This window comes from Telmatherina bonti (genome assembly GCF_933228915.1).
Source record: "Telmatherina bonti genome assembly, chromosome: 15".
In the NCBI taxonomy this organism is placed as follows: Eukaryota; Metazoa; Chordata; class Actinopteri; order Atheriniformes; family Telmatherinidae; genus Telmatherina; species Telmatherina bonti.
The window spans coordinates 16,935,575-16,952,953 of record NC_136613.1 but is presented as its reverse complement, the minus strand read 5'-3'; the positions used below and the strand labels follow the sequence as shown (position 1 = coordinate 16,952,953).

Genomic DNA, 17,379 nt, shown 5'->3' with positions numbered 1-17,379 from the left:
AAACTCCTGCGAAGCGTTGGCGCCCTCTCTTGGTGGAGAAGGGGAGTGACTCGTCGGCGGCACTGGGCTTCCCTGACAGCGCAGTGACGGAGCCGAAGCCCCTCCCACACCGGAGAAAGCTGAAGCTTTCTTCCGAGGGGAAGCTGCGGGTCCCGCACCCACGCTGTTTATTCTCACAGCTTTGGTTTTCTTTTTTATTAGCTGCCCCCTCGGCACTCTGCCTGGATGCTGCAGCGAAACACTTTTTATTTTCTTTAATAAAAGTGTGTGTGTGCGTGCTTGTGGACATGAGAGAGGAGCAACCGCTGAAACCTCTGTCGTCCAATGTCCAATTCCCTCGCCTTGCTTCGGCACGGTCCGTGGCAGCAAGAAGGTGGGGGCGTGGGAAAGCCCTGGACGCACACTCGGACACCAAACAGGTGGAGCTGGCGAACGGGAAACTGCCAGCTGCACCGGTGAAGAGAGCAACTTTCAGGCTGCTCGCTTCTTCTTCCTGGCCTGGAAAGTGGCAGCCTGCGCGGGGGCTGCCGGTGCAGCTGCGATTGTAGCCGCTGGTTTCTTAGGCCAGCTTGTCCGACCGGGCAAAATTGGTGGGGCGGGCTGAAGTTTCGGTTGTTTAGGCATTTTAAACTGCGAAACATGGGGGGCAGCAGGCGCAGGGGCCTTGCGCTGCACAGAGGGGGCGGGAACAGGAGGCTTTCGGGGAAGGCAGAGCCGGAGAGCCTCGTCTTCCTTCTTTTTGGCTTCACATCTTTGCTGCATTGAGGCCAATGCTGAGCCAAAAATTCCCTCCGGAACAATGGGCATGTCGAGGACGTCGTCCTTCTCCCTGTCTGACAGGTTGGCAAGGTTGAGCCACCGCGCCCGTTCCTGCAGCACCATAGTTCCCAGCGCTCTCCCCGTGGCCTGGACCGCGCAGCGCTGGACGCGGAGACACAGGTCGGTGATGACCGGAATCTCCTCCCACGTTGCTGGGTCCTGGGTTTGTCCAAAGTCCTCACACAGCTCAGCCTGATACGCTGTGAGCAGGGAGAGAACATTGAGCGCTCTGGCTGAGAGCGCAGCCGCTCAGTTTTGGATGGCAGGCTGGGGCTCCTGGAAGACACTGCTGACAGCCTGGGGTGAAGGTGAGCTGCCATGAGTGGCTCCATTGGAGGCATCCAGAGCAGGCCCAAGCTCTCCATCGCCTCACAGTCGAGGGATGAGGCCCCGGGAACCGGGCTCCTGCTGCTGTACGGGCGGTCCCTCCACGAGCGCGTCACCTCGTCCAGCAGCTCCGGGAAGACGGGGAGAAGTTGTTTTGCCACACTCTTAGCTGAGGGTAATTTCTTCCCTTCGTAGCGGGACCTGGCGGTCTCCGCTACAACAGCCGGCCAGGGGATAGCCAGACGGGCAGCAGCGCGTTTACACACGTCGAGCATGTCCAAACTGGGGAGGGGAGAAGCTGGTGTGCTACATTCGCCTCCATCCCAAGTGGTGGTGGAGGCCGTGGGCTTTGCAGCCCGGGCCGAAGTACTAAAGATGTCGTCCTCCTCCTCGTCCTCTGATATGAGGAGACTCGAGGCGACATCTTCATCTTCTCCATAGTCCAGGTCCAGGACGTCTTCCTCCTGTGGGGGGTCCGTGGCCAGGTCGAGCTGGGAGCCCCAGCTGACACTGGCCTCCGGTACCACTACCGCAGTGGACCCGCCATCCCCTCCCCTTTTGACGGCAACGTCGGTGGAGGTGAAATAAGGGTCATGTCCAGACAGGCTAGCTTGGCGAGCTAGCCGTCTGCGGAGACTTTTTACCGTGAACACCGCACAGTGTTGACACGAGCCCGGGTCATCTATTGCTAGCCGGGCGTGTTCCAGCCCCAGACAGCACGAGCAGACCTGGTGTGGGTCTCTGCTCGAAATTTTATTCCCGCATCGACAGGAACGGGCCCCAGAGTCTCCATCACCTCTGGTGTGAGGGTTCTTTGCCTCCATTCCCAGCGAGCTGGTGAGCGAGCGGGGAATTGAGGTGGTTAACTGGTGTGCTAACCGTGAGAGCCGAGGAGTTAGCTGGTGTGCTAATGCTCGACAGTAAATTTTATTTTTCGCCGTGGTGAGGCTGAAAAATGGTGACGACCGAGCCGTGGTGGGGCAAGGAAGCACAGGAGATGGTCTGGTGTGACCAAACGAAGCGATAAAATGTGCCTAAAGGCTAGGTAGCGCCCGGCGACCGAAGCTAAAAGGTCAGTCTGCGGACAGTTTAGCTAGCTAGCCCAGACGCGTGATATGCTCCGAGTGAGAAGAGGTGTTTGAATGAGGCGGTGCCGTCCGCATGAGCTATTTAAGGTAGATGGCACTACCTGGTGCGGACGGACACGTTCACCAGCCAATCAGGATTGGCGTAATGAGATTAATGCTTCTGAGAGCTGCACAGAGGCATGCATCCCATAGTGAGACATCGAGTGAAATATTATGAAAGAGAACTTTCTCATAAGTCAGCAAGTTATAAATAGTGCTAAAGCACATTTATGAGAATGAGCTGGGGAGTTTAATATCTAAATGGGTGAAGTAGCACAACAGACGTAGAAGATTGAAACCATGGTTTTCTGAGCATAAGTGTAACCATTAGGAGAAGAAGCATAGCTTTTTTACATAATGCAGTACCAGAATTTAAACCTGTGACCTTCCAATCCACAGCTCTTTCATTAAACCACTATACCACCAGAAGACTTAGCTGAACCCTGGCAGCAATTTGTTTTGCCATTGACCTGCTGATCAACTGAAAAGCACCATAGACTGAAAAGCACCATAGACTGAAAAGCACGCGGTTTCTTTTAATTCCTGGTCTAGTGCCATCTGTTGGCCATTTAAAGAAACATTTTTATTTTTAGGTGCTATTAATAGGTATTATTAAGAGGTACTGACCTGACTTGATATACGAAGGTCTTCCCATTTTATTTTTCAGAAATAAATTACAAATAGTTTCACCTGATACTAACTGTGCTGATTGAGTTAGTAACAAACAGACGTTGCTGGTTGCACCACGCAGCTGGGAGCAATGTGTGAAATCAAGTAATTTGACACAGTGTAAATGGAAGTAGCTTCAATAAGAAGTAAAGTTCCACAATGAATTTATGTAAAGCTCAAAAGCTTTTGAATAGCACAGGTCAGAGTTACATATCGGATAATCTCTGTGTGTACATGGCTGTTGTGAGACACTACCAAAATGGTACAATATGGAATGTTTTCAGTATTAATAGGGCTGCCATGTACAGGACACTGGAAACAGGTGTAAACAGCAAGAGATCCAGCAAGGCATGCTGGGAAGGTCCACCCACCAATGTGGGTCAAATGAAAAAACAAAAAATCAATTAAACAAGTTGCACCATGAATTTATGTAAAACTTGCTGGTTTCTAAACAGCAGTGCGTTACATGTAGCATCTCTATGTGAACATGGCTGTTGTGATATACTGCCAAGGTGATACAAAACTGGAAGTTTTCAGAAAAGAAAAAGGGGGTCAGGACCACAATTTACCGGACACTGAGAACTCGTGCAGACCTCTGAACAAGCTAAAAACTTTTGTCTTGACAATAGGTTTAGATATAACTATAAATTTAGAGTCAGCAGTAAAATTTGTGTTTGGTTGTTGAAATCATTGTAAACAATCATTTAAAGCTGCTTGTGTGGTACCTGTGTTATCCAATGGAAACACTTTCTATTTTATCAACAGCAATAATGATGTTGCGTTTTATACTGCACTGCTAAAGTACATTTTACCTCCTTTTAGACTGCAACTTGCAGTCTGTGCAGCACACAGCTGGAGGCAGTTAATTAACAGTACCAGTCAAAAGCATCTGAATGAGCCTCATAATAACCTAACATTGGCCATCAAGAAGCTCTATGTTACATGCTGGATGAATTGCATTCACACTGAATATAAATCATCTCAGGTACACAGTGCCAAGTCAAGTTTAAACTGATGTTCAAATATTGAGGGTGTAAGGAAAAGGCTACCAAATAAAGTGAAAAAGAATATATAGTAGTTGCTAAGCAACAGGGAAAGAGTAAAATTGTGAAACTGTAATAGCATCTTAACAAGATGTAAGAAAACTTCAGAAATATTGTGTATTCAGTGCTTTGCAAAACTCCAGCCAAAGAGCTAGAAAACTTACCAGCAGCTGCAGCTGCATGCCTGTGATTATAGAAACAGGTCAATTCATCACTGTAGCTCAATGTAGTCATGTTTACCTAGTTTCCTGTTCATCTTAGTAAACACGTCTACTAGCCTGTTATTTATTACAAGTACATTCTGAGGTAAGATTGTAAACGCCTCTTTTAATGGGCTTATTGCCTAAATTTTCCTGGTTTTTTTTTCTTCTGAAGACTCACAGCATACGCCTGTTGTCTTGGATGTTTATGCTGCGTGGTAAATCAGTTTAATCTGGTGAAAGTTATGATGTTTAAAGATTTTTCATGACTTCCTCTGTGGGGTCTTCACTTGTAACTGTCACAAGATCATTTGTCCACCTGGCTTCCAGTGTGATATGAAAAAATGTCCTTTAGTATTTTTAAGCAAAGGTTATGTTAAATGAAAGGTAATATTGATTAATTACCACCTACTCTGATTTAGCTTTCAATTTTCAATCTTGAAAAAAAAAAAAAAAAAAAAAAAAAAACAAGGAAGAAAAATCAGACTGATTTTGCAATTTACAATGAAAAAAGTTCATGGAATCATAAAGACATTATGATCATATAATAATTTAATACCTTACTCAATATAGCTGAGACCATACTGAATACAGCTGAGTTCTTGGTAAAAAAAAAAAGTCTATTAGTTTTCTTGGTAAATATGTGATGAAACGACCAATACCACGCTCATGTCTGTATGGAAAACATGAGCAAGCTCAAGTAGCTACTCCTGAAATGAAAAAAATATATATTTTGCCCACAGATAAAATGAAACTGCGACTACCTCTAAAATTAACTTGACATTAATCCATGTAAACCCAAAAAGCAGTAAATATCTGCAAAATTCAGAACCCCTCCCTTCTTCCACTTGTCCCTCTGAAATGAGCTAAAAGACATCTGGCTGCAGCTGTTTTCAGTGCTTCATCACAGAGTAGGACATTTTCTTTCATATCAAATGTTCCTCGACAGTTATTTGTCTAGTTACAACACAGCCATCCGCTGCATAGGCAGGGACATGCCTTCATCTTCCTTCTATCAACAAAAAGACACACACACAAAGTCATCGAGAAAAAAAAGACACTAGGCTGATTAAAATGGGAAAGGATTACGTTGAACCAGGTGCTCAAATCAATTGTTTGTGTAAAACCCTGAGAAATTACAGTATGTCAGGGTTGTCTGACCCAAGCCCATCATTCAGCACACATGACTGGCTATTTCCTCTGATCTACCCCTTCATTAGTCATTCTTTCTTTCTATCAAACACGGCTCTATCTGCTTCTTTCATGTGATTGCTGTCAGCCTCTCCTTTGTGTGTCAGTCATGCTACAATATAAATCTTCCCGTGCTACTGTACAGAAAAAATTTTACAGACATTATAACATGTCTGCATGTGTTGTGTCTCTCTGTCCTGCTTTGCTCTCTCCAAATCAGGACATGCTGTGAGCGACTGATGATGATAATGATGATTCAGTAATGTGAGAATGTCACCAGCGTCTGGGAGCTGTGACTGGTTTCTGCCTCCCTGCTTAGTCTGTAGCTTTCTCGCCGTACTTCACTACTGCTGGAAAGAGTTTGTTTTTTCCTTTTCACTTTTTGTGGCCACATTTCAGCAGTCTCGCATGCAGGCAAAATACTGATGGGATTTCATTCTTGCGTAATCCTAAATCTGACTGCATTCCCAGGTTTTTCCAGGACACATGCAAATTAGAGCTGGCTGTGCTTCAGCTCAGAAACTGGTGATAATGCAACCAAGGCTGTCTCACAAAGAGATAACAGAAGAAGAACTTGTGACTTGTAGTATGATGCTAGCAGTATCTGCAGATTATAGACTGACAACAACATGTCAAAAACAGATTTAGCCACTTGGGTGACCGTGGCAGGACCAGTTTTTATGTTACTGCAGACTCCTTTGCAGATAACAGCAATGTTTAAATCTTATAGTTCAGCGATTATTAGTTTTTATGCTGTGTGTTTACTATTCACGGTGCATACAGATGCTTCTGTGCTAATTTTGAGGTTCACTTTTATTCTTGACTTGCTACTGAAGCATATTTGTATGCTTTCATGCTAGTTAAAGACCCATATTTTTTTCTTATACTATTCCACACTATTTCAACACTTGGCATGTAAATGATCATTCAATGGTCTGTTTTAGCTCCTGTTGCTTGAAAATTTCAATAAACTGTATTTTAAACCCTAAAATGGCATCATATCAATGCATTGATGTTATTTTTATGGTATGCTTCATATTTCAGCTCATATGTCTTCTGAGGTCACAAAACAGTCCAGCCACACATACACCTGCGTGCACATATGAGCACAAATATGCAAGCAAATCATGTCCATGAAGAGAAGGACTGAGAAAGTCATGAGCTGTCTGGTCTTTTTTCCGCAGTGGCTCATCACCCAAGAACACAGTGGGAGCCTTCCTGCTGGAGGAGTGGCTAGAGGGGAGTGTCTGTCTGGAGCATAAAGGAGGAAATGTAATACAAAAAGTGTGGAAATCCTTCTAACATTGTTGAAAATGGTGAAAATAGCGAGGTTCCTTGTTGTGGATATCAATACAATGTGGATTTCAGCATAGACATAATAATAAGATGCGGAAAAAAGTTACTGAGGAAGAAAAATGAGGCACCAATTCTTGCAAGCACACACACACACACACACATACACACACACACACACACACGCACACACACACACACACACACACACACACAAACAAACATACATAATTCACTTAATAGCAGCAATTGCTCCAAATTATTTGTTTAAATGTTAACATGTCATTTCAACGACACATGTGCAGGGCTTTAATGCATTTGTTAAAATGGAAGTTTTCTTTTTTTTTTTTTTTTTTAATTAAAACAAGAAAACCACCACAATTATTCCTTGTGTGCAGATTGCTAAGAAAATTAATATGTCGTAACTAATGAATATATTGTAATCACCTAGGCATTAATTTGTTAGTCTAATTACATATTTTTTATGCTTATTATAGGTAATTACAATCACATTTGTTTTTATAATCTAATTAACCCATATTGTTTCACGTTATTTCCTTCCACTGCATTAGAGGAGATGTATGAATTTAGACTTTGACAACACTCATCTTTGATTGATTGATTGATTGGTTGATTGATTGATTGATTGATTGGTTGATTGGTTGATTGATTGATTGATTGATTGATTGATTGATTGATTGATTGATTGATTGATTGATTGATTGATTGAATCAATCAAACTGAAAATTGAAAATTGTCAAATTGTGTTGCATAAGAAAAAGTTTTAAAGTAAAAGTTATTATAGTGTCCAAAAAAGAGCAGAATAAAGTAAAAGAAAAAAGAAAAACTATTTACACCTGCTTCCTTTACAGTCAGAAATAATCTTCCTTTTAGTCGTTGCACTAATCCCTTGTCAGTTTCCAAAAGAAGAGAAAAACTGGGGTTTTTTGTAGAAAAAATTACAAAAAGAAAATGAGTAAGATTAGATATGTTTACATACCTTAGTGTACACACATATTCACATACCCATTTAAACCACAGATATGCATACATGCATATCCACATGCACACAGAGATAAAGCCATTACATACTTCAAGTTATACATATACATATACATATCTATATTTTTATACCTACTTAGTGGTCATTATGTTTAACTTGTGTTAAACTACCATACAAACCAAATTACTTGACCATCTTACCCCACCACCAGTGAGACAGTTAGGTTAAAGTGTAGCTTTTGAGATGTCCTCTTCATATCTTCTCCTTGTTCCCTTGCATGGAACAAGGTCAAGAGCTGGTGAATAGCACTAAGGTAAAAGACAAAAAACTGTGAACAGTTTGAAAAATCTACTTTTCTAGTTTCTCTTTCACATAATCATTAGAATTAGACCAAGTAACATAACATCTATTTGGCCATTCCATCTCACTTTGGGATTTATGAGCAAGTGACATAAATATTAGAAAGAAATCCTGCAATGAGATAAGCATTTAACTGTTTACTCTTCAACCTGTCAACATCAAAATATTTTACACAGAGAGCTTGGTCCAAATTAATTCCTTATTCAAACTAATTTACATTTAGATAAAATACAACTCCATGTCTATAACACTATTAAATTCCACTGACTTGATTACAAATATCACACTTAAACTCCCTGCTTTGTAAATAGCTGCCACAGAGCTGCTTCAATGAACCTCTTACAAAATGGGTTCCATTTTTATCAATGACTCATTCCATTGAAAAGCAAATTTTCAGCCCTTCGAATAAACAGTTGAGTCTGATCACTGTCAAGCACTGTGTGATGCACAAGAACTGAATGATCATGTGCATCTCAAAAGAGTCCTGGTAGCACTTCTCAGATGGTTGCTGTTTGAAAATCGGGCTCCTAGTATTACTGGTGTTGTTCATCTATTCTTCCTTTTTTTCACACCATCAGCTAAAGCTGCATAAAATCGAAATGGCAGATCCTTAATAGATAGATGATGTTAGACACCTCAAAATATCATTTTCCTCAGAGCACAAATGCGCATTGTTTACCGATTTGATAGCTCCTGTGTTTAATGCATTTTGTATGGATTGATGAAGCCATTTCCGCTCTCTCCAGCCCCTTCTCGTTTCAGTTTGTCAGAGAAAATAACACATCACCCACTCATCAAGTCATCTAATGCAGCATAACAGTGGAGAAGAGCGAAGAGATAGAAAGCAAAAAGTCTACATTTTATGTTCATGATTTGATTAAAATGATCATGTGGACAACATTTTTGCTACTTTGACGTTTTAAGAGGAGTAAGACCATGTTTTACAGTCGTTGCCGCATGCAAAAAACTTGCAAAAAGCATGTTTTGCTTTGCATAGACAGTAATTGTTTGAGGTTGAATGCAGAAGGTTCCATTCAGAGTGCTCCTGTGTTCTTCATTATCCTTATCTCCTGCCTAGGGAGAAATAAACACCAACAGATCATATGGAGGGGAGTTGTGTAGACAAGCAGCAGAGTCATAATTGAATTTGAGCAGAGGGGACAAAAGTGCAGGGCATCCACTTGGACCATGCCATCTGTGCAAACAGCAGAACAACTCAAACATTGATTGCTGGCAAAGGCTTTTTACGTTGGATTATTTACTGCATGCAGAACAAAAAAAGTAAGTGTGATGTCATTAAGATGTCTAATGACCTCAAAGATTTATAATACTTCTCCATATTAACATGTGGGTATAGACTCTGATAAACAAGTGACTCCTACAGAAGAAACACAATGTAATCCCAACTTTCATTCCTAAAATTATTTTTGATGGCTCAAAAAAAATGTTTGGCCATTCTTCAGAGTCAGAATGTTTTGATGCGGGATGGGCTCTGGATAGCTCTACCTTTCTCTTCAGGATACCCAAAAGTGTTGTACTGGATCTAATTCACAAAATTCACTTGGCTGGGTCATGATGTCTATCTTTTACTTAAGGGCAGAACATACTGGTACCAGTAGGTGCTCGTTAGAACAGATGTTCCCTTTGTTTCCAATAAGAGTGGTTTCATATCTGCATCCCCTTTTAACAGACTCTCATCTTATTTCATTTGAATGAATTGACATCTTGCATTGCTGATCTGGATCCACCGCTTAGCTGCACTAGCATGACTTGCAATGGGAAGTACAGAACCATTTCAAGAAGCATAGAAGATGCTTCACAATCACATTGTATCAGTATCTAACCTTGGAACCAATTTTGAAACAATTACCAGCCCCCAACTGGAGTGCGAGTCACGTCCGGTACTCCTAGTAGGGTTATGGCAAAAGTCCTGGACTCCATCTGGGCTTAACAGTAACAGATGTCTGGTGAACAGTAACCTTCATCAGATATCTTTTCATCATCTTCAGCCCCTTTATTCTTGCAGACGATCAACTGTGGCTTCTTTGCTTGCACACATTGAGGTTGGCATTTTGCAGTGTCCCTTGCAGTGTTTCAGCTGTCTGATATATTGTTCTAAAAATAAATGTGTGAGCCCAGTCTTAAGCATTTGTTAGGCTGTTTTTTTTTTTAACCAACCTGACAAGTTTGTCCAGACAGTCTTGTTTTTTTCTCCCTGATGCATGAAGGAAGAAAAAGTTTCCCCAAAACTAAGGAAGTTAATGTGTTCCAAATAGTTTGTATTCATACATCTCTGATTTTCTAACTTCGGTTACAAGTATATTTACGACTACTTCAGTAAGGAACTTTTACTTTGGAACCTGCATTTTTTTAAAAGTTGTTCCTTTGGAAATGATTCAAAGGCTGATGAATTTTTAAATATTATTACAAACACATACTGCTGTGCTATTAAGCTTTGTTCAGCTGTTATTATCTATGCATGACTGAGGTCAACCCTTAGTGTAGAATATAGATATTGTAAATATCACATTAAGGGACACAATTTGTTTTAACAGTACCTCAAAGCCATGTTAGCAGTACGGCTCAATTAAACAGATGCTTATTCTTGTGAAGACTGTCATGATGAATATTTCTTGATAAAGAAAAAAAAAGTATCTATGAAGTTTCTGGTAAAACTCAAGCGCTCCATTTAAATCCATCTTTATTTAATAAAGCACTTCTAAAACAACACTGTGGGTAAACGTGCTTTACACAGATAAAAGTGAAATGCAAAACAATGAAAGAACAAGAACTTAAATAAAACAACAACACAAAAAGGTAACAACAAAAGCCAACACCTCAACCTGAAAACTTAACAGTGACAATTCATTTCACAGTTTTGTGGCAGCAGCTGAATATGCCTGGTCACCTCTAAACTTCCTCTATGTCTAAGAGACAACTAACAACAACAACAAGAGTATGAAGTAGCATCCAGCTGAAGCAGATCAAACAGATACTTTGGGTCCTGTCATGGCATCCTTTAAAAACAAGCGATAGACTTTTAAATTCGAACCTGAACCAGAGGCCAGTGTAGCAATGCTAGAATTGGACTGATGTGCCTTTGTGGTTTTTTTGTACCAGTTCAAAGCCAAAGAGCAGCATTTGGAACCCATGTAGTCGAGCAAGTGGCACCTGACTAAGCCCAGCATAAAGTGCATTGCAGTGGTCTAAATGAGTGGTGATAAAAGCAGGGATAGAAATCTCAAAGTGATGCAGAGAAACAAAGAACTTTGCCTCAGCTAGCTGACTTGTGATCTAGTGTTGCCTAAATCAATCCTCCAGTAGGTGGATCTCCAGTGGTCCAGTAGAGTCCAGTAAGATTTCAGTTTAATCAATATGACCCAAGAATCTAATATCATAAATAATGAAAACATTTTAAAAAGAACAATTCCCTATAAACTTGCGTTCGGTGCTGCTGTGGAGGTAACGCATAAACCTACTGAAAGCGAGCGGTTGTGCACAAACAGAGTAAAGATTATTGAATAAGCAAAGGATCAGAAAGCTGCGGTGGAAGAACACAGGAAAGGATCTGTGTGGACAGGTCTGTAATTGAAGGGGAGGAAAGAACCTTAAACTAGATTAGTAGTGTTTACTCGAGCAGAATAAAAAGCCTCAACATCCAGGTTTTCAGAAAGTCGGAGGAGAAAGAAAAGTGCATGTCCTGATCGGAAAAAACGTCCACTGCACATAGACGAGGGTGATGCAGAGACAGATACTAAACATGTTTGTACATGTGATGAAGGTTCCACGGCGCTCTGACATAGATGGGATAGGATGTGAAAGTAAGAGAGATGATGGAGGGAAAAAGGAGATCAACATGTTGAGACTGAGCCCTGGAGACAGAGCCACTAGAGAAGCAGAGAATTATGGGAGTGCAAATTAAATTACACCGGAAGGGACAGTCAGGTCTGGACCTGCAGGAAACACTGCACATCAGGCTCTGCTTGTGTGTGTTTGTGTGTGCGTACATAATATGTGTAATCCACGGTGTAATACAATGACAATGTCATGTGTCATTACTTTCACTTTGCACATGCTTTTATCCAAAGTGACATTTCGGTTATAAACACACCTTTTCATTGCCCCCCCCCCCCCCCCCCCCCCCCATTGCTTTTCATTGAACCCCCACATTGAGGGTTCAGAATCTTATCCACTGATTCTTCATTGGGAAAGTCAGGCATTAAAGCAACAATCTACTGATTGAATCTACCTGTCAAGCTACAGCAAACAGTTTTTCTCTGAGGTGTCTCAAAAGAGACATATCACAAAGATAACACCTGATTAAAGTTAAATGTGTATCAGTGTGCTTGTCTAAAGATAAATTCAATTCAATTTGTCTAAAGTCACATTCAACAGAAATTAAAAGTTTCAGGATTAAGCACGTATAAGGGATTTAGCGGGATAGTTCTGCATTATGTATACAAGACAGAGTCACATTAAAACATTGTGTGCATTAATCTTATAAGCTCCAATAGTCGTGAATTACAGGAAGTCCGTACAAAAGTTTTAGCTTCTCTTGATTTTACCAGTGGTCATATATGAAAGTATGTATCCATATGTGGGTGGGCTTCAGACTTCCAAAGTTGTTGCTGATAGCAAACTCCTGGCCTCAGGGTGACTACAACAGAGATGACAGCAGCCCATGGTAGAATCAACCTAGCACAGTTTGTGGAAACTTGCAGTCCATGTCTTAAAGGATCTCTGTGAGATACTTTGCTCAGTGAGATTTTTCATCACAGGGTTGACTGCATTCATTTCCTCTACTTAGATTTGGTTACTTTTTAAGTCTTTTTTCTAGTTGGATTTTGCGTCAAACTAAAAAAAAAAAAAAAGTCTCAGTATGAATTACGAAAACATGAAAACTTCTTTAGAATAACAATAAGCACTGTTTCCTTTTGTTTAAAGCAGATGAGTGGGCTAGTTATGCCTTTACTTGTGGGACGCTTCCAATTACTGGTACTGTACAGTATCTTGTTATTGTTGCTGAAACATTACTATTTTTGTCCTTCTTTGTATTTTTTTGTTATTTAGCTTTAAACACATCACATTAATAATCTAATACTGCAAATGCAAAAATGAACAACACACCGACACCATATGGCACTTAGAGCTAGAGAAGAAAGTTTCAAACTTTCAGAGCTGGAAGAAGTATCTCAAAGAATGGCTTAAGAAATTTGACAGGTAAGGGTCAATAAATATTATTTCAAGTTGCCAAAATTCTTTTTATTGTCCAACAGAGTGGCTTTTCAAGGAGGAGCTTGTGATGCAGGCCTGCAGGCGTGGGGTGCTGTGCCTTCTCAAAGGTCACGCGAATGCTGAAGCGGATTAGCAATTCAGATTGAACTTAAGGGGCTAAAAGGCTGATGTAGCCCTGCCTGAGTCTTATTACATTAGCAAGCAGCTGCAGTGCAAAAAACCACATTGCTGATTCAATGGTGTACAAATAATGCGGCTATAAGATGCCATAGAAGGCATATTTACACATACATAATGTATATGAACATAAATATGCACTTGCACTCTGACAAACAACCATTAGAATATTTCAGGATTCACGGTGAGCAAACAAGCCACCACGGCTCCCGATCTCTTTATAGAGGCCTTATCCTTGGAGCATCCTTGCACTAGCTATTCTACCTCACAAACATGGATTATCAGCATCCACAGTCAAACACTCCAACCATCTGCCCCTGCACAACATCTATCTTGCACAAATTGGTTCTGTTAGTGGGATCATTATAACATCAGATATGAAAAATGATTTCTGGATTTTCAAAGTCATCTAAATGATGAAGATAACAGATTTAGTTAATGTATAGTGCATCCAACACAGTAGCCTACCACAGTACACACAGTACACACAAGCTATAATGCAGTAGCTGCAGTTTATTGATGCATTGACCATACATCGGTCTGCTAGATCTTGAATTCCCCCTTAACACTTTTTCTACCCAGCTTTCTGTATTTTCATATTCTGCATACTGTTCATGCTGATTGTGTCTCTCTGTAGGACATTAAGCCAAGAAAACAAACATCATATGGACACAAGTTACCCTGGATGAGAAATATTTCTTGTTAAAGTAACAAATTAGTTTGATCCGAGTCTTTTCACCAGTAAAGTGGTGAACTGATAAACTACATGACCACGACCAAATGAGCATGATATATAAAAGTGAATATGTGCAAATCCTAAAATGTGATTAAATAGAGTGGTTTTCCCATCTAAAAGCCTTCTGCCTATTTCAGCACCACGGGCAGCTGAAACATAGAGTCAGCCCTGTGCACAACAGATGAAACAGACTGGACTGATAATCCACGCTGTTATTCTACAAGTTTTTATTGTTCAGCACAACACATGAAAGGCACGAAACCTGTGCTGTGTATTACCATTGGTTGGATGCAAGTCCCAACATGTGCTGTACCACTGCTGTGCCACTGGGGCGACCAGTAAACTCAGGACACTGCAAACTAAGCCTGGATTAAGAGCAGAAATCACAAGAGTGCTATTATCCATATTGAAATGTGCACCAGTCAACAACCCCAGTCTTTGAATCTCACGGAGCTGTGGAGACACAAGCCTGGAGCTCGCTCCACATGTCCAACGTCACGTCCACAGTCCTAACTCACAAAACAGTCTGAGTCAGAGGAGCTGTCCTCAGAGAGGAAGATGTTTATTTGGAGCTTTCCTCCGGTGTACAACTTGCATCTGTGCGCGTGCATGCAAACGCTGACGTGCCACGTGATGACCCACAGAATGATCAGACTGATAGTGTTCAGGTAGACTGAACTGTTGTGAAACAAAATAAATACCCACAGAATATGTGGTTGTCATGACAACTCATCCTCCCCCACACCCTCCCGTGCTTTTTTCTTTACTGCACGTGCACGTGTGCGCGAGCGCTACCCGGCCTCGTTAGTCCTACCTTGCACTCCTCCATGCACGTCCTAACCGAGTAAACATCCGTCTCGTATTTCTGTACCAGCAGCTCAAACTCCCGGTAGTTGTCCTCCGCCTGCTGATCGAGGCGCTGATAAGCCTGGACACACTCCCTGCATCCCAGCAGATCCACCCCCATGGCCATATCCAGGGTGCAATTCATAACGTCCGGACTCGTAAACCCGTAAAACAAATCCAAAAGTGAGTAGGAATTACAAAAAGAAAGGTACAAATCGCTCAGATTCACGTACGCCGACTGTGCCCCCTCTTCCCCTCCATCAGAGAGGCCCAGGCACACGGTCCTCGCGTCTGAGAAAGTAAAGCAGTTTTTGGACACGCTGTCCGGGTGACAGGTGTCCATTCGCCACAGAGGTTTGGTAGAATTCCCTATAAAAATAACATCTTGCTCTCTGGCGAGACGGTGGGGGCCGGGTAATGTTTGGGGACGGTGTTGTTGGTGGAGGGAGTTTGGGTCTTCGCCCATGTCCGTGATTTTAAGCCCCTCGTTCGACCGCTTGTCTCGGGTTCGCGTCAGTTTCGCCTCGGCGCAGAACCACAAGTGATCAGAGAGCAGGACGGTGATGAACAGCAGAGAGGCCAGCGACTGTCGCCATCTCTGGGCCCTCTCCGACTCCGTAAATGGCTTCTCGTTCTCTCGGGGTGCAAACCAGTATTTTAAGCCTTCATCATGCTGCCGACGCATCCAAGCACCCCTGGTCATATTTTAGGAAAGTGCTGCCCTGGCCCGACTCCACCGCGGGGACTGCTCTGCCACAATACTCATTGACTTGTTGGGAGATCGACTCAGGTTGGTTCTCCTCTGTAACGGTGGGGTGCCGTGCCTCCGCCGGTCCAGGGCGCTCCACGATCGCGCCCGTAGCAATCAGCGCTATTCTGATCCAATTTGCGTGCTCGCACAGATTAAGCTTCGCGCTGCCGCACCCCGGTTCTCCATGGCTCTCCGGGGGGAAACGGCGTCCTCTTTGACCGCATGCCCCCCTCTGTCAAACGTCCCTCCCCGGGCTTGTTCTCTCGTCAGGGGCGCAGGGGAGACCAGCTGTTGCGAGCCTCGCGGTACTGATGCTGCGCGTCTGCCGCCGTCAGCTCCGCAGATTCACCTAAAGGAGAGCAAGGAGCCCTTTCGACGCAGGCAGATTGGTTTCTCTGTCCCGTTCCTGAGCGGAAAGCCTTGAATCCGTTCTCCTGATGGCCATTGTCATCTTGGACCGCAGTTAAGTTGCCGCCATGTTCGTCTTGAAACACTTTTTCGAAGAGCTGGGTCTGTTTGCGTCATCTCCATCGTTGCGATAGCTCCATCGTTGCGCAGTGGCGGAGCTGCTTATTACCTGTATCCAAACCACACATGCACATAAACACACGTGGAGGGTAAGGGAGAGATGATGGCCAAAGAGAGGTGTTGATGTTTTAAGGTGTTTTTTTTTTCTTTCTTTTTTTTTTTTTTTTTTTTTTTTTTTGGCTCGGAAACTCAACTCTTCCTTGCAGTAGTTCAATATTTTGCTGACAGGAACCAACTCACACTTGTGGCGACATCTTGCTTTGGTGCAGGGTAGACTCAAGTCCACTCACAACAATGCAGTTATAGGAGATTACACCGTTTTCACATCGTCATTAAAATGATAAGACCTATTTTCAACATGCAACAAACTGTCCCGTGATGCACAAATATAACTGTAAATGCGCAAATCATTTACCTCTGTGGAAGAGAAGTCAAGACCTCAACAGGCACAGGACAGCTGAACAAGCATAAGACATGCATAAGGTATGCTCTTGTTGGTTAGACAGTGTTGTGTTTCCCTGCAAGTGGGTCCCGTTTTATCTGCTGTGCGTTTAACGCAAGCACGTGGGTTCCATAAGCGATGGTAATTGTTCTTTGACTCTGAGGGGAAGAGAGAAAGATGGCGAAATAAACGGCTGCAGCTGTGAAACTGTTAAACTGCCGGGAGTAAATGATAGTATTTATCTTCTCGTCCTTTAACTTACCCATAATTGCCAGCATTAATGGGCGTGAGTACGAAGAAAGAGCCAAGAAAGTGCTGCTTAATGTTTATGGCTTGGATTTGGGGGAAAGATAAGACATGATTACCTGATAAGTTTCTGCTCAAAACAGTTTATTATGCAGTTTATGCAAGCGTAGGAAATGTAATAAAGATTTTACAAAAAAAAAAAAAACAAAACAAAAAAAAAAAAAGTCTTTCAGCACCATGGAGAGCTCACCTGTTACTACTGTATAAAACATCAACACACACACATAAACACATAAAAAATATTCCTTAGGTCATTCTAGTTGTGTTGATGATAAAGTAACATGTTCCACTGAGTTTGAGCTAAAGAATGAGGGCCTTTTGCCTGG

The 17,379-nt window shown here is 42.3% G+C and overlaps 1 protein-coding gene across 1 annotated transcript in view; it reads right to left on the bottom strand.

Annotated features, from left to right (window-relative positions):
* Positions 1-15,729, bottom strand: part of nalf1b (NALCN channel auxiliary factor 1b) — a gene marked incomplete at both ends in the record, with an annotated part of 99,165 nt that extends 83,436 nt beyond the window's left edge. Inside the window, one exon of the mRNA XM_079254056.1 lies at positions 14,995-15,729. Coding sequence (XP_079110182.1) covers positions 14,995-15,729 — 735 coding nt within the window. The remainder of the gene's footprint in view (positions 1-14,994) is intronic.
* Between the last annotated feature and the right edge of the window lie 1,650 nt (positions 15,730-17,379).